This window comes from Microtus oregoni, unplaced genomic scaffold (genome assembly GCF_018167655.1).
Source record: "Microtus oregoni isolate MIOR12 unplaced genomic scaffold, Mior012 000046F_ref0000063, whole genome shotgun sequence".
NCBI classification, from domain to species: domain Eukaryota; kingdom Metazoa; phylum Chordata; class Mammalia; order Rodentia; family Cricetidae; genus Microtus; species Microtus oregoni.
Window position 1 is genome coordinate 16,483,078 of NW_024543220.1, and position 18,111 is coordinate 16,501,188.

The 18,111-nt window shown below is 49.9% G+C and overlaps 1 protein-coding gene across 5 annotated transcripts in view; it reads left to right on the forward strand.

Moving 5' to 3' along the window:
• The window catches only part of Pde9a (phosphodiesterase 9A), an 88,180-nt gene that overhangs the window by 31,632 nt on the left and 38,437 nt on the right, over window positions 1–18,111 (forward strand). For 3 of the 5 annotated variants that reach the window (XM_041634610.1, XM_041634608.1, XM_041634611.1), the window contains exon 4: window positions 3,500–3,543. In XM_041634610.1, coding sequence (XP_041490544.1) covers window positions 3,500–3,543 — 44 coding nt within the window. Of the gene's footprint in view, window positions 1–3,499; window positions 3,544–17,165; window positions 17,272–18,111 lie in introns of those variants that run through there. The other 2 variants (XM_041634614.1, XM_041634613.1) reach the window with 2 other exon arrangements.

An 18,111-nucleotide genomic window follows, 5' to 3' on the forward strand; every position in this document is an offset into this window, starting at 1 on the left:
GCGCAGTTCAGCTAAACAAAACTCAAAATGCAACCTCTGGGGCTGGCGGGATGATCCAGCTGGCAAAGTGTTTGTACGAAAGTGTAATGGTATGAGTTCGAGCCCAGGACCCGTGTGAAGAGGGAAGATCCTTTGACTTCCACATCACACACTCACACATGCGCACACACACGCGCATGCATGCACGCACACATACATTCATACACATGCACACACACACACATGCCCAGTGTCCAGAAGGAACAATGCTTTGTGGGATGCTGGAAACCACCTCTCAGATGCAGAGAGGGATGGAGATGCGTGAGGTTGGACAGGTGTCTGGTGCTGTGTCTGGTTACAGTGGTGTGGATGTGGAGACAGAGTGAGGTATCTAGAAGGCTGGGTGAGGCAGGGACGTGGACAACATGTTTGTGGGCTTAGACTAAATGACCTAGATCTGGGGGTGACCACATGCTGTGAGTTGGGTATCAGTGCATTGCCTATGTGGGTGCATGGAGATGGGGAAGTAACAGACACAGGCATGGTGGACAATGCCTGCTGAGGTGTGAGTGTGCTGTCTCCTGGGCCTCCATGTTCTCGTGCATGTCCCCTCCAGCATCCCTTCTTCCCTCTTCTCCCCCAGAATGGACTCAGTATCTTGACCTGAGCCTGTGTGCTGGGAAGGGATTGCCAGAGTCGCGAGTGGTTGCTGAAGACGCCATGTGCATCATGACATGTGTGGTCTGGGGATGCCCCATCCTGGTCTCTGTGGGGGTGCCTGACCTCGAGGCATGCCTGTTGGTGCTTTGCCGTGCCTGTCTGACATGAAGACAAGCATCCACTTGCCCACACTGGTGGCTCAGTATGACCAGGTCAACTGGACAGTGGCTTTCCGCTCTTGCTGGGCACTGAAACTAGCAACATCTTTTAAAGGGATCTGCTTGACTCACGGGCTCCTTTATGATTTATTTATCTTTGTAAAGCTCTACAGAGGGTTCTGGAGTGCGGCCTGGGGTGAGGACCACCCACGGAGGGGAACCTCTGCAGAGGGTTCTCAAGTGCAGCCTGGGGTGAGAACCACCCACGGAGGGGAACCTCTGAAACTACTCTGGACCTAGGCATAGGCCTGTGACCAGAAAGTTCTATCCTCTGATCCCAGCCGGTACCATTCTCAGGAGTACAGAACAGACTCCCTGGTCTGTGACCCACCCCTCCACACTCCCCCACAAGCACAGGCCCACCCCTTACCCGCCCTTCCAGGGGCCACATTGACTGCACACCTGATCACTTGTGTCTGTTTTTACCTCCCCCACCTCTGGAGACCTCAGAGCTGTTCAAGTTGGACATGGTCACCTCCTGCTGTCCCTGCCTCCCGCTGGTGGAAGGGACTCGGCTGTGGGTGCCTGTCTCATCCACACACTTGGAGCCTGTTCACTGGATGGGTTTCCCATGACTCCCCAAGACTCAGAGGTTTCTAAGCAGCCACCTTCATCCTGGTCCTGGTCAAATGGGCGGCTGTCTCCATCTCTCACGGATTAGTGCTTGCCTGCTGTGTTTTCTGCACCTGTTTCAAACCCCAAATCACAGCAGCAAGATGGAAAGCCAATCGGCTTCCGTTCTCCTCTGGAGCTGGCAAGCCATGATGAATGAGCAGCCTGTTCCCAGGACCAATAAGTGAGAACGGGCATCTTGGAGCCTGGCCAAATTGGAGCTACAGGTTTGCCCTCAGAGGACCTTTTCCCATCTGGCGCCTCTCTCTGACCAAGGGATGTTCTAGGTTTGGTGGTGTCCCGCTCTCGCCGCAGCCTCTTGGACCCTGCCCTTCCTCTCTTGCTGGGGAAGGGGAACAGATGCTTCAGTGGTGTGAGGAGAGGGGGCATATGGCGTAGCATATGGAGCGAGGAGAAGCCCAGAACTGACACCACACATTCCTGACATAACACAAACACATCTTTGGTTTCCGATTTTAGCCAAGTTGTGAGACGTGCAGCTTTCTGCTGGGTAAAACAACCAGGCCCCAGCAAGGAGGGCTGGACAGCCATCCCTCTGCTCGGCATACATGCCCCGTGGATGTCCGGCTGGCGCCAGGCTGCTGCCTCCCCAAGCGTCCTAGAAGAAGCGCCAGGCAGAACAGACACACAGTGAAAGTCCAAGACCATTTATCACTCTAAAGGGAAGGGGTTATTTCATTTACATTATATTAACAGAGTCGAGGAAGAGACACGAGGAAGCCATAACTCAGTTCAGATGGAGCCAAGGCTTTATTCAGTCCCAGAAGACATGGTCACTGGCTCTACTGAGCTGAGAGGATTTGGAAACCCTGTGCGAAGGCTAAGCAAGGAGGCTGTGGAATGTAGCCAGGAAGTTCTGCCTGTGGTCCAAGTGTCTTGCAGTCTCTGTCCAGGCCCTCCTCATCTCTGGCCAGTGGCCTCTGCTTGCATTCAAATCAAAACATTCTGGGTAACAAACGGGTCACCCATCCTAAAGACAGACACTGTAACTCTGTAACAGAATAATGTCTCTTCAGAAACCCGCACATGAACATGGGAGTTCATTGCCGTGACAGGAGCGTTTTGGTCTTGTTCACTGCCCACTCCTACCACAGTGGGCTCTCAGAACAGCATGAGTGAATGAGCAAGACAGGTCTGAGGGTCCCTGGGCTCTCATGGCTCATCTTGAAACATGACTTCCCAACTTCATCTGTGAGACCTAGAGTCAGGTGTTTGAACTTTACCTGTGTAGCTAGCGCACAGCCGGCAGCAGCACCTCTGAGGGCTGTCTCTCGAGCCCTCTAGTGCTCTTGCTATCAGGTTATAACTTCTGCCAAACTGCTGGGTTAAAAACAACAGCAGCAACAGCAGCAGCAGCAGCAGCCAATCCACCTGTCTCTCCTGAGGTTAGCTCTGAGCCCTGGACATTGCCCAACTTCACCTGATTTCTGCTGGTCTCAGAAGCCTGCCCCTGCCCGCTAGAGGTCCTTACATGCATGGAGAGCCTTTCCCTGCTGTCCCAATAGCCAGTGTCCCCTGCAGGACTTCAAACAGGCCCACAAAGGCATGTGTTTCTGACAGGGTTGGTGGTCCCAGTGCGGTCCGCCGAGCTTCAACAGAAATGAGAGGGAGCCAGTTTGCACTGGCTTGGGATAGAATTAGGCAAAGAATGTCAGAGTCTTTTCTTCGCACCCGATACTGTATCTTTGGGTCTTAGTTAATCGGTGACAGAAGTTTGCTTCATTAGTCAAATATAAAGGACATTATAAAGGAACTTGTTAAACGATATGATTTTTAAAACTAGATGCCCCTGAATGAGAGAACTCAGAACAGCCAGATTGGGGGAAGGGGTCTTAGAATGCAGAGCGTGAGCTTGGAACGTGCAGGGCCTGGAGTTCTAGCTCCAGCTCCACAGCAGGAAAAGAAAACAAATCACCAAGCTGGATTGTAAAGCTCCCCAGGGATCGCTTATCGCTGGCAGCCACCGGCGCCTCTGGCAGCCACTCATGGTGCCTTCTCTTCTCTTACAGAACTCCCTACAAGGTGAGACCTGTGGCTGTCAAGCAACTATCTGGTAAGGCCCTGTTATCACATTTTAAATTATATATAATATGGAGAGAGAGAGAGAGAGAGAGAGAGAGAGAGAGAGAGAGAGGTTCCAGCCTTTCCCTATGATGGAATGAATGCATGTTGGTTAAGTGTTCAGTTCTGCAGCTTGCTACCACTGCAGAATCTGAAACCTCATGTACTTGTCCAGGTGCCCCCCGCCCAAGTTCCCACCCTGACCCAGAGAACATGCTAGATACTGGGTGTCATCCCACCTCAGTTCTACACCCATCTCTGTTCCTATGATCCGCCCACCCAGACCCCCAGCCCACCAGGATTCCCAAGGTGCTTCAGTCAGGCGTGAGATTTTGTAGGAAACCTCTTTCCTTTTGGATTTTTTAAAAACCGCTTCTGTTTGTATGTGATTTGTGCACAGTAAAATGCCCCTGTTTAAGTGTGCACCTGGATGTGATTTGAAGAAGCTGTACACTGCTGTCACCGTCGATGAAACCGGGGTTCCTGTGAACATTCATTCTCTCGCGTCGCTTGACAGCTGGCTTAGTTTTGGAGACGATCCAGTAGATGTGTTTCCCAGAGTTTGTGTGAAGTGTTAGGGGGAGAAGGGTGTTAGTGTTTCTTATTCATGACTGTGTGCATACATATAGAAACCAGACATCACTCTCCTGTCGTGTCCTTCCTCGGGAACATCCATCTTGCTCATTGAGACAGGATCTCTTATTCTCCTGGGTCTTGCATCCTAACTAGGCTAGGCTGGCCTGGCAGGGAACCCCATGGGATCTTCCTGTGTCTACCTCTCCAGATCTGGAGAGAATGCATGTGCCACCGTGCCCAGCTCTTTACGTGGGGTCTGGGAATGAGACGCGGGTCCTCACACTTCACAGCAAACAGTCTCCCCAGCCCCTTTCCAGAGTTTCACAGGAAAAAAAAATGATCCAGGAAGTGACTCGACAGGACGCTTCTGAGAACCACTGGTGTCATGAGCACCGGCCATGGCTCCTGTTAGCCAATAATGGTCATCCGCACCCTGTACTTCTCGTTCATTTCTGAATGGACTTTTGGGTCATTCTTTTATGAGTCAAGACGCCGTGACAGACTAGGGGGTGGGGCTTGAGTGAAACGGTAGGGTCATGAGGTAAAGTGTACATTTGGCTCCTTCAAAGCCTGCTACTCCCCTTCTCTGGCACGGCTGAGCCATCTTGGGCTCCCTGGTGCCCTACTCCGGCTGGCTGTCTTCTCAGCACTATGAGCTGTTACAGTCACTCTGACGGCTGTGGAAGAGGAGTAGGCCATAGTTTTAATTTGTGGATTCCCTAACAATTACTGACTGTGAGCGCCCTTGAGTGTCTGTTTTATATTCATTGTGCGACCCCGCTGGTCATCGGTAACTCCTAGTTGCCGCTCCTGCACTGATTGCTCTGGGAAGCCCTTGACGGATGCACGGAAGGTTCAAACTCAGCGTCTGTTCCCACTGATGTGATAACCACTCTGATGAAAGCTTTTGCAGGAGAAATGGTTTATTTCAGCTTACAGTTCAAGGTCACACAGTCTGGTGGGGACATCAAGGCAGCGGGAGCGTGAAGTAGCTGCTCATGTAACATCCATGACTGGGATAGCATGAGTGACGGATGCATGCTTGCCAGTACGGCTCAGTTTCTCCAGAGCGCAGAATCCCCTCCCCAGGGAATGGACCTGCCCACAATTAAAATGAATCTTTCTATCTTAATTCATGTAATCAAGAGACCCGTCTCCCTGGTGATCCTAGATTCTGTCAGCTTGGCAGTTAACACACCATCACACACAAACACCCTTTGTCAGAAACACAATAAATGTTTCCTTTGTCCAAAGTATCCTATTCATCTCCTGATTGGTGGATTTCAAGAATCAGATGGGCTTGGTTGTTTTGATTTTTGTGTTGGTGCCGGGAGTCAAACTCAGGGACTCATACAGGCTAAGCCAGCGCCTTACAACTGAGCCACATTTCTGGGTCTTCGTCTTTTGACTCTGGGTCTCACTATGTCATCCACAAAGCCTTGAACTCAGAGACTTGCTTTCTTCACGTCCCCAGTCATTGGCTGGAGTCACAGGCTTGCACCACCTAAAAGCTTTACATTTTTGAAAAAGTCCAGTTTAATTCTCTTTTTTAGAATTGTATTCTATAGTGTGTATGTATGTGGCTGTCTTGCCTGCATGTATGTATGTGTACCGAATGCATGCAATGCCCTCAGGTGCCAGAAGAGGGCATCAGACCCCCTGAAACTGGAGTTAACGACAGTGAGAGCCGCCTTGGGTTCTGGGAGTTGAACCAGGATCCATTTAGCTATAGAACTCTCCCCACTGCACCTGGCTTTACCTCCTGGCTGGGAAGTTTGCTGATAGACTTTTTTCTAGGGGTTTTATAGTTTTAGTTTGTATCTTTAGCTCCATATGGATGTGTTTGCTTGCTTGTTTTGTTGTTGTTTGTTGTTGTTGTTTGCAGTGTAGTGTGAAGCCCAGGGTCTTGTGCATGCTAGGCAAGCATCCTGCCACCAAGCTGCATCCAAGCCCACGTGGCAGATTTGGAGTTGATTTTTGTGCATGCATGAGGTAGAGCTGAAGTCAGCTTGCCTTTGTGAAATTCAGTTTGGGTCTTGGGGAGACGGTGCGACAGGGTGAACTTTGAAGTGCCCTCAGAGAGCCAGCCATGTGTGCGGCCCTGTGTCCAGATCTCCTTCTTGTCTGCCGTGTGACGTCATGGGGCACCAGTGGCTTCAGCCTGTTCTCTGAGGCGTTTCTTATATAAACTCTCATACAGTTCTCTTGACAGTAGCTATGAGTCTAACTTCTTGTAGCATAAATATTTTTATTGTAAGAAGCTTTCCTGGCTTCCTCTGAGCAGAAAGCTATTTTATTTTTATATTACTAACTAAATCCAGTTCTCTGCATGGATTTCAGCACGGCTTCTCCTAGTCCTTTATCTGTGCCAGGATCTAACCATCATCCCACACTACACTGAGGCCTGGGGTTCCCAGTTCTCAGACATTCCTGGTTGTGAATTTCAGGATTGTGAATCATCTGTTTAGTGTCCCCTACCTGATTAGTCTGTCTGTCTGTCCTTCTCTTTCGTCTCTCTCAGTGTGTGTGTGTGTGTGTGTGTGTGTGTGTGTGTGTGTGTGATGTGTCGTGATGTATCTTGCCTTTTTATTTATTTTTGTATGTTTGAGGCAGAATAGCCCAGGCTAGCCTGGAACTCACTATGGAGCACCACACTGGCCTAGAACTCATGGCAGTCCTCCAGTCTCAGCTTCCCAAGTGCTAGGATTGCAGGTAGGAGCCAGCTTGCCTGACTGGTGTCTTTCTCACGATCAGCTGTAGCTGTGGGTTAGGAAGCGGATTGTGTCCTCATGGCTCCTCCACAGCACACTGCTCCTCCTCCTGCTTTTCTCCTTAGGCAGGGGTTGCTTAGTCTAGTCTGCCAAGTCGAAGAGAGGATTGAGGCATGTTTTTTCCATATGGGGATTCATTTGCTCCAGCTCCATGAGATGAAAAGATGGCCCCATGCTGTCACCATGGCCCCTTTGTGCAAAATCAGCTGACCACACCTGTATGAGTCTTCACCTGGACCCAGCCTCCTGGTCTATTAGCACACACACCTGTCCTGACCATGAACGTAGACCAATGACTGTGGACCCATGGCAAGTCTTGCAAATGGGTGAGCAAAGCCTCTTTTTTTTTTTTCTTAATTTTTTTCAAAATTGACACCGAGTTTATTTTTAAATAATTTTTGGAGTGAGTCTGTCAATGACTGACAAAAAAATAAAACCCAAAAAACAAAAACAAAAAAAAAAAAGACTGCCTAGAATTTTAGTGAAATCCCATTGAATACACTGAATAATTTGGGGACAATTCATGTTACTAATGTTTCATGGCCTCTTTCATGCCTGAATTTCTGCACTTGTTGGGGTGTCTTCCTTTCGGGGTTGTAGCTGCTGGTGAAGGGCTTTTGGATGTTGCTTGGTAACCGCATTGGTTTCCTCTTAGTGCTACAGAAATGGGTTTGCATGTGTGAGAGGTTATAGTGTAGTGCATAGCATACGTAAAGTGATGGGTTCAATTCCTACATGACAAACATTTTTAAATCTCAGTTTCTAGGATCTTTTAGTTTGTAAAACTATAAATAGTTTGTGTGTTGGAAAAGCCAGTCCTGACACTGACTCAAAAAAAAAAATGGAGTTTTGTGTGACTTTGGAGCCAGACCAAGACTGGTAGGAGTTGGGTTCTGATTTATTAACATAAGCTAGAACTGAGTCCTGGGGACTTAAGAGCTGAGCTTCCTGGAGGGTTTGGGGAAGGCCGGTGTAGAGGGTGCATGTGAGCAGCTGGGCCAATGCTGTGAAGCTCTTTCCACGTCTGGGGTCACGAGCATGACGAATGACTTGGAGAAATAGGCAGTACTGCAGAGGACCAAGGCCTGTGTGTGTGCATCCCAGCTTCTGACGGCAGCCTGAACGCAGGCAGAAGGATGCATCCTCTCCACAGGCCAGAACCAGACAGAACCAAAAAATGCCTGCCATACACCGTGAGTGTGAGCGCTCTTTAAGTGAGGGAGCAACCTGGAAGTGTGGCTTCCCCCAGAATGCCAGCAGGGTGAGGGTGACCAGCAGCCAGGGTGCAACTGCAGGGCCCTGCATAAGCTTCTGCTTAGCACAAAAGGACAGGTCTCTGCTCTTTGGCAGAAGTAACCCGAGCAAATCTGGGCCATGTTTGGGTCTGCTCTGTCCCTCAGAGTAGCATGGGAGTGCAGTGTGAACTCTGCAGGAAGAAGGTACTGACTCTGAAGCAGGTCTGTCCCTTCCCCGCAGAGAGACACCGCACCTCCCTTGTTGGTCAGCATCCTCTCCTCATTCATGTTCCTGGTCAGGCTAACAGACACTGGGTGCTAGCCACCCATTCTCTTCTAATGTACCCTTTTCCGCTTTCCCTTCATATATACAGTGTGTGTGTGTGTGTGTGTGTGTGTATACGCGCACACACACACACACACACACACACACACACACATACATACATAGACATACAGTTGCGGTTGACAGCCCATTGCAGCATGCCTGCCCGAGAGAAACGTGCATGTCTTAATAATAGCCACATGCCAGTCCTGAGACCTCAGATCCATAGAGAAGAATCATTATATGGTCTCATGAAAAGCAGTTCCCCCCAAGTATGGCTGCCACATCCACCGCCCAGATACAAAGCAAAATGTGTCTGGCTTTCTCAAGCGGAGGGGTCCTGCAGTGGCCATGTGTCCCCTGGAAGAGCTGTGTGCCCATGACTTTCTCAAGACACAGCAACCTTTGGCCATGGAGTCACACTGAACCTAGCAATGGCACCTTCAATTTTCTGAACGTGTAGAGTGCTTGTGGGTTCTGCATGCCCTCCTTCATGGCCCAGCATTCCCCTAGAGCCCAGGACAGGCCCGTGGAACCACGCCCTTCCAACCTGGAGTCCCGTGGAGTTCTTTACATCACGGTGCCCGTGCCACCAGCTCCACTGCGCATGGCTGGAATGTTCTGCCTCCAAGATGGAGTACGGGGGGGGGGGGGGGGTGTCCAGGACTTTATTTGCTGCAACTTTGTTGCCACCACTGTTTGCAAAGGACAGAGGGCAGAGCACAGGTGACAGGTGGCCAGGAGTAGACAATGCTCAGAATTCCCCCCGGGGGCAGGCAGCCTGTCCACGGCACACACCTGCCCCCTTCGATGTGGAGGGTAGAAGTGAACCTTTGCTGGAGACTCCGGGAGACCAGGTCAGAGGGTCCCTGCCAGTTCAGTGTGCAAGCCTGTCTTAGGAGACAGGGGATGAGGGAGCTCCCTCAGGAATTTGCATTCAGCTTGGCTTTCCTGTTTGCTGGAGGTGTAATTTGCATGCTATTTCATCCAGAGTTCAGCGTGTGGCGGAGCGGTTTTGTCTGCATGTATTTCACTGTGCATTGCCACTGTTTATCCCCAAATGTTTCCATCACCCCAGATGGAAGCCCCACACCTGTGGGCCTGCAATCTCCATTTCCTCTCCCCTCCCTTCCCAAGGCCCTGGCAGCATCTGGTCTGCCTCGCATCTATAGATTTGCCTATTGCTATTTCAAATATGCCACTGTGGCATTAGGGGGGCCATGTCCTGCAGTTAGTGTGGGGTCCACACAGGCTGTGTGGCATGAAGCTGCTCCCATTTCTTTTAGGCATGAGTGACACTACCTCGTGTGCATGGGCCACATTTTGGTCTAAACCTGAGGGGTGTATCTATTGTGAGTGATACTGCTATGGATTTTCATGTATATATATTTAAAGATTTGTTAAGCATACAATGTACTGCTAGCAAGGAAGTCACCAGATCTCATTACAGATGGTTGTGAGCCACCATGTGGTTGCTGGGAATTGAACTCAAGACCTCTGGAAGAGCAGCCAGTGATCTTACCCTCTGAGCCATCTCACCAGCCCCTCATGTATATTTTTGCGTGGTTGCCGCACTGAAGTGTTTTGAGATACAGCGAGTAAACCAGTCAGTCCTTTTAGACGGCTGATCACCGAAGGGGAAGGGCCAGAGAGCAGTACTAAAGGTTCAGAGCAAAGCAGAGGAGATACTGTTGGTGCAACAAGCTAGTATCTCACTGAGCTGTTCTCAAACCTGTCGGTGGCACCCTTCTCTAGCCCCTCTCTCCCTGCCTGCCTGAGGACTTCCTCTGTTCAGGGAAGCCCAGGAGTGAAGGAAAAGCCACCACCCCAGACAGCTGTCTGTCTCACAGAGGACAGTCTTCTGACGTCACCAGCGCAGTTGCCCAAAGGGACCCCTGTCCACCATGGTCACTTCCTCATGAATATCCCTCGGTGCCTGCCCCCCCCCACACACACACCTTGGAGGACTTCCTGGATAACCTCCCTAAGTGATCACTTCTCTGGGGCCCAGACTTAGAGCTTTGGACTCGCAAATAGGAAGCCAAGAATAAATGGCCCGTCTGAAGCTGTATCATCTGCCAGCTGGGTGAAGTGGCTTTGGGAAAGCTACCTCATGCTCCCCACAGATGAGTTTCCATTTCCTGTGCAGAATAGGAATTAAAATAGACACCTCAGCGGGGTTCTTCAGAGGGTAAATGGTGTAATTTATGCAAAATGCTTAGTGAGGGCCTGCCTCTTAGCGATGCTCAATAAATGGTAGCTATCATTTTAAGTAACCCCAAGGGCATTGTCCAATGGGCAAAACCTTGTCTCAACAAAACTGCAGGATTCTAATGGAGCAGGGGCTCTCCCTCAGGGCCAAACTGACACACGCTGTGTGGGCTCTTGATTTTGCCCAGAAGCCAAGTTACTGCTCAGAATTTGAGCGCAGATGTGTTGTTTGTGAGCAGTAATAATGCCTCTTAATAATATTTTCTATATTTAGTGCAGTTTCAGCCCAAAGCATTAAGGCTTTTAAGCTTCATAAGCAAAATCTTAGTCATCCATGCCTGCATTATTTTTAAAAACAAATAGGGTGCAGTGTATGAAATACAAAATAGCTGTTTCGGAAATGGTGGGCTCACACTTCGCCTTGGGGCCGCCTAGCCAGCTCGGGCAGCATCACGCCACTGCCAGAGACGCGGGTGGCAAGCAGCGGGGCAGAGGCCCCCAGAATGTGTGCCCTGGCCATAGGGTTTCCTTTGGTTGAGAATGTCACTGGCATCTGAATGCTGCTCAGGGCTTCAGGGCCATGCATGGTCCAACTGCCCTCTGTACCAAGACATCCTGAGGGCCAGCAGAACCCAGTGCTCAGCCAGATCTAACCAGAATGCGCAGTTTCAGAGGGCGCTATTCGAGGAATTGGATAAAGGCCAGAGAGACAGCTATCACCCAGTGAAGATGGAGGTCTCCATCAACCTTAGCAACTCCCTGGGTGCTGCCTCCAGGCAACTCCCCCATACCCTAAGAGCACGCCATCTCTGCCTGTGTCACCAGATTGCATTGCCACCTCCCTAGTGCCACTACTTAGTACAGACTCCTGCTGTGTGCCGGCCACCTCGATGTGCGGACTCTGGCTTGGTGTCACAGTTACCAATTCATAGGCCTTTGACCACTTCTGTGACTCTGAGCATGCGTGTGCTCTAGGCCCCTGTGGGTGGTGGACACAGTGGTCACTGTAGTGGTATATTATCTGTGCTTTAATCAGTAAAGCTTGCCTGAAGACCAGAGGGCAGAGTAGTCACACTTGTTAGCCATATAGGCCAGGGAGTGGTGGCACACACCTTCAACCCCAGCAGGGAGACAGAGGCAAACGGATCTCTGTGAGTTCAAGACAACCCTGGACTACACGAGATTGAATCTGTCTAAAAGAGAAACAGAGCTCACACAAAGGTGATCCCAGCTCTTGGGATCTCACCTTCAATCCCAGCATGAAGAAGGTGGAGACAGGAGCGATATGGCTGGGCCGAGAGAGGACTATAAAGTGGAAGGAACAGGAACTCAGTGGAGTATGAGGTTGGTGGAGAGCGTTGTAGGATCGCCCCTTTGTTTGTCTGAGCCTTGGTAGTGGTAAGATCTCTCTAGCGGCTTGGTTGCTTTGCTTTTTTGGTCTTCAACTTGAACCCAAGTATCTGTCTCTGGGTTTTAGTATTCGTAGGTTACTTCTGATTTGGGGCCCAACTGCTATGATAACTGTGAAAGTCTCACTGTGGGCTTGCTTGCCAACATTGCATCCTAGGTACGGCCTGGGAGCAAGTGTGCCACATAAGTGGGTTAACTTCCCATGTGTCTGGAGATGGAACTAGGCTCCGTGGCATTATTTGAAGTGATCTCAGAAAGTCCTTGGAGGGAGGGGAAACGGAGGCAAAGAAGGGCGACAAGTGTATGGGGAAATGACCACTGTACTCACGAGCTACAGCTCAGTTGCTGATTACCACAAGGGCACCCATGATCAGCCTGCTGCTTTCACAGTTTGGTGGGTATGAGACCCCTCGCATCTCAGTACAGCCTCCGTTTGTATTTCTCAGGCTACTTGGCGGTATATATAAGCATTTTATATATCAACTGGCCATTGGAATAGCTTACATTTTGGTCACTTTTTAAACCGGCCTGTGTTGTTGCTCTGTTGTGGCTTGCCGTAGGAAACAGTGATCTGGTGGTTCCCGTTAGTCACACGTAACTATCTTTCTCAGATCCTGGCTTCTATTTTCTATACCCCCCGCCCCGCCACCATTTTCATGTTCTTAATGAGGTCATCAGAGGAGCAGAGGTGGAGAATTGGACGACACCGGGAGTAACATATTTTCTTTTATCTTTGCTATGTCCTTCATCTTCTCTCAAGAGGCATTTTCAGAAAGGCTCATCTCAGCTTTGGCTGTAGAGCTGTGATCCATTTCAAATCGATTTACACAGGGCTCACTGCCCAACCGTCTCCCTCAGCACACCTGGGCTGTCACCACCAGACTGGCTGAGAGGCGGCCCTTGCCCTGGACCCACTGGCGCTTTTGTGGAGACAGGACTTCCACTAGGCACAAATCTCCTCCTAGAATCTGTGCTTGCTCTGTCCGTCTGTCTGCTCTGACCGTTAGCTAGCTCATGGACTCAGGTGTGGTATCACCCCCAACCCTTGTGAGGAAAGACCTGGCAAGCCCCCGCTGGCAATGGTGGAGAAACTTGCCCAGCCCCCTTCCCTTGTGACTGTAAGATAAGTTTACAGTCCTGCCTTGTGCCTGCCCCTGGCATGGTGACCTGGTCAGGTTACATCGCGAGGTAGGGGATTTCCTGCCACTCCCTGAAAACCTGCAAAAGTAAAGAGTTGTTGTTGTTTCTAGGGAATTTAAGATTACATTGCTCCCTAGAGTACTACTAAGCAGTAAAAAACAGGGACTTCTTGAATTTTGCATGCAAATGGATGGAAATAGAAAACACTATCCTGAGTGAGGTAAGTCAGACCCAAAAAGAGGAACATGGGATGTACTCACTCATATTTGGTTTCTAGCCATAAACAAAGGACATTGAGCCTATGATTAGTGATCCTAGAGAAGCTAAATAAGGAGAACACAAAGAAAAACATATACTGAATATTAACCTTCATCAGGAGATGAAAGGAGACAGAGACCCACATTGGAGCACCGGACAGAAATCTCAAGGTCCAAATCAGGAGCAGAAGGAGAGAGAGCACGAGCATGGAACTCAGGACCGCGAGGGGTGCACCCACACACTGAGACAATGGGGATGTTCTATCGGGAACTCACCAAGGCCAGCTGGCCTGGGTCTGAAAAAGCCTGGTATAAAACCGGACTCGCTGAACATAGCAGACAATGAGGACTACTGAGAACTCAAGAACAATGGCAGTGGGTTTTTGATCCTACTGCATGTACTGGCTTTGTGGATGCCTAGGCAGTTTGGATGCTCACCTTACTAGACCTGGATGGAGGTGGGTGGTCCTTGGACTTCCCACAGGGCAGGGAACCCTGAGCGCTCTTTGGGCTGACGAGGGAGGGGAACTTGATTGGGGGAGGGGGAGGGAAATGGGAGGCGGTGGCGGGGAAGAGACAGAAATCTTTAATAAATAAATAAACGGAAAAGAAAAAGATTACATTGCTCCCTTCAGGCCCTCCACCGTGCTATGATTGACAGCTGTCTCTCCTAATGCAGTCCCTCTCCGGCTTTGAAAGGATGTTTTTTTTCTCCTCCCCCAAAGCCCCATCATACTGCCTCATCAAAGCTCCCACATTACTCTCCTACCCTAAGACTGCCAGATCCTGCCCCTCCCCCACGGTCATGAGTCTCTCTCTCTCTCTCTCTCTCTCTCTCTGTGTGTGTGTGTGTGTGTGTGTGTGTGTGTGTGTGTCCCCTAACACTGGCACACTTCTGAAGCGTCTGCTTCTTTCCCAAGCTTTCCTTTTCCGTGTGCACCCCTGGTTCCTAGCATCAACATCAGTACTAAGCCAGCTACATGGTATGGTTCTTGATACCAGGCAGGCTGAATCTCATACATTTGTCTTCCTTTTGGGTTGATTTAGGTAACTGAAATATTTTCTCCAATATCAGTTTCAAAAAGAAAAAATGTAAGAAAGGATCTATGTCATCGATTATGAATACTTCCAACATATGGATTGGTAGATTTGAGGGACAAGGATGTCTCTATCATATTGAGGTTTCCCACCCAGGAACATGAGACAGTCCTCCCCTTGGGCAGTCTCCGCAAGTTTTTTCAAGACAGACATTCTGCATATCTTTTAAAAAAAAAAACATTTATTCCTAATTTTTTTTGTTCCCAGGTTTTCCTGTAAATGAGATTTTTAGATTTCTAATTGGTTGCACACCCAATCAGAACATGTGTGTTGACAATGTCTTGTGAACACTGCTTGACTCTTTAGTAATTGCTTCATAATTAAAGTCTAGGATTTGCCACGGAGACAGTCGTGTGTTGGGAGATACACTTTTAGGTCCTGCATCCCAGCCATTTTGACTTCTTAATACCTGTCTGGTTGGGGCTGGAGACACAACTCAGGGGTTAAGAGCGCTGGCTGCTCTTCTAGATGACTTGGATACAGTTCCCAGCACCCACACGGCAGCTCACAACTACCTGGAACTTCAGCTCCAGAGGAACTGGTATCCTCTTCTGGCCTCTGGAGGTACTACATACATTGGGTGCATAAATATACATGCAAGTAAAACACCCACCCATACAAAATAATAAAGTAATTTTTAAGAATATATACTGGGGGGGGGCTGGAGAGATGGCTCAGAGGTTAAGAGCATTGCCTGCTCTTCCAAAGGTCCTGAGTTCAATTCCCAGCAACCACATGGTGGCTCACAACCTTCTGTAATGGGGTCTGGTGCCCTCTTCTGGCCTGCAGACATACACACAGACAGAATATTGTATACATAATAAATAAATAAATAATTTTTTAAAAAAAGAATATATACTGGGGAGATTACTTTGCTGACTGACTGCCTGGTTGTCTGGCTGTCTGAGGGTCTCAGTGTAGCCCTGGTTGGCCTGGAACTTGCTTTGTAGACTACAGATCAGGCTAGGGTTGACTTTGTCAGGTCAAAGGAAACCCCATTTCCCTACCTTTTGGCAGTTAGACGAAAGCCAGCATTCCCCAGGAGCTTGTGAAGCCCTTCCCCTCTACCTGAGGAGCCAGTTCCTTTCTCACTGGCAGAAGGGACAAATGGCTTCTCTGGTTATTAACATCCCAAAGTGCATGCTGACTCCAGACTCCGTCAGAATTAGAAGACCCTGTCATACATCTCAGAGTCCATGCTGGCTCCTCTCAGTTCTTCTAACCCTGCCTTTGCTGGCCATGTTTGGTCTACCGCTTTCTCTACCTGCTCTGGACCCTTCCAGAGGCCGCTGACAGTTCTCCCCTGCAAATTTACAATAAAAACCTTCCCATCACCGTTAAACAGCCTTAGTCTTGAGGGTGCTTGGTTTTTGCTGATCTCGGTTTTTTCCTTTTCCGCTGCTGTGCGTGTTGGCTGGGTAGATGTCCACATTCTGCTTTATTCCTGCTCCATGCCCCTCAGCATGGCTCTTAGCTGCTGCTCTAAGCACCGTGATTTCCATCTTCAACTTATTTTAAACGTAGGGACTTGGTGTTTTTAGATTGAGAGCGAAATTGAATGAAAACCAAAGCGTTCCTACCCATTCTCTCCCTACACCCTCAGTGACAGACGTGAGGTACTCCCCAGAGTCCACAGGTCACCATGGGGGACCCTCTTGGCTTTACACATTTTTCAGCTTTGTAAATGCGTAGTGCCGTGTGTCCCCCAGCGCAGCCTCATAAGGAAAACCTTCAACCTCCTGGGCTCCAGAAGTGTGACGGCACCTGTACTCCCAGCTACTCAGGATGCTGAGGGTGGAGAATCCTTGAGACTAGCAGGAGATTCAAAGCCAACCTGGCCAGTAGGGTGTGGGGGCGGGGGCACAGGTGAAGGGGAGGGAGATCTGTTTCCATGGCTCCTGGCTCCCTCCCATAGCCCTCTTTCCTGTCTTCATGGTTTTTCCTTTTCTAGATTGACCTATAGTTGGAACCATGCAGGGCACAGCCTTTCAGACCAGTTCCTCTCTCTTGCTGCCTTGCCAGTTGGGGCCCTTCTCTGCCTTTCCCTGGCTCTCCAGCATCATCCAGTATCCATGTGTATCAATGTTTATTCCTCAGTGACCTGCTGCAAGCAGCCTGGAGACTGGCAGCATTGGCAGTTACGACTGCCTACGCTGTGTATCCTTATGTACAGGTTCTTAAGGAAGCGGGCAGGGAAAGAAAAAGAAATCAGGCAGACCACACAGAGCATGACAGACCCCCGCACCCCCACCTCCACCCCAAGAACAGAGTTCTGTACACCCCATGCCTGTGGATCTGAACCTCCAAGACAGTTGCCAGACGCAGCAGTTTGGCTCGCCAGGACATCAGAGTGTTTGGCGCCTTTTGCTTACTTGTTACTGAAATGCCCTATACCAATCCTTCAACTGCTGAGAGAGTTTGTGATTTCCCAGCAGGGCGACCCAGAGAACCTGCGACTTTAAGAAGCGCCAGGCAAGGTCACTGTTAATCATATAACTTTATTGTCCTCCTGGGTCATAAAGGAAGTGTGTCTTGTCCCTCCCCTCCCCCTCCTCCTGAATGTCAGTTTTATGGGGCCCATAAACAATGAGTGCCCAGTGACCCTTCCAGCTTTGACTGTTCCCACACACTGTTTTGAAGAAAGGCTGGTTGGAGGGCTGCTGCAGGGGCTGGGAGAGAGCAGAAGTGGGGCCGGAGGTGAGTCTGGTCCCTCTTGTTTCCCAGGGCAAGGGTGGAGAGGGAGATGAGCTGACTGTACCTTCCCTTGTCTCCAGGGCCTCTGGGAGAGTGGCCTCTTTGAGTCTAGGAGATAGGGCTCATTTTATCCCTAACGTGGCGGTGGCAGTGGCGATAATGATGATTCCACCACCCGAAGGAGTAGACATTTTCATTGTTGTTTAGGTATTGCTTGGTTTTGGTTTCTGTTTTTCGGAGTTTGGGGAGGTTTCTGTTGATCCGGTGCAGCTGGGGGAATGCGCAGAACCCCGTCTGTTGCCTCCGGTTGAGTAGAGTAGCGTGGCAAGCCCAGGGGAGTCGTGAGCCATTGCTGTCTGCCGGGTGAGAGGCTCGGTGGTGTGTCCTTTGTTTTCTATTTTGGAGAAGCTCTCGCTATGTAGTAACCCAGGCTGGTCTCCCATTCTCCATCCTCCTGCCTCAGCCTCCCCAGTTATAAGGATTACAGGTGTATGCCCACACCCCTAACGCCCCTGCAGCTCTTAGTGCTGTGTCTGCAGGCTGAGAGAGCTAAGATGTAGATGCCCATACTGGCACCTCAGGCCGTCCACCTCCATGCAGTAGCCTGGGACTGGGAAGAGGGGTCGTGTCCAAACCAGCTCAGGCATTAGGGGGATGGAAAAACTTGGCAAAGCTGTTGTTCTCTTCCGCTCAGCATACAAAGGACTTCGAGTCACCAGCCTGCTGGCCCTGGACGACATGTAGTGTGCAATTGCTCCTTGTAACAGAACAGCAGACTTTCCTGCTGTCCCTTTAACCAACCGCTTGTGTCTTTCTGCCACTGAATGACAGGAGTCCCGACAG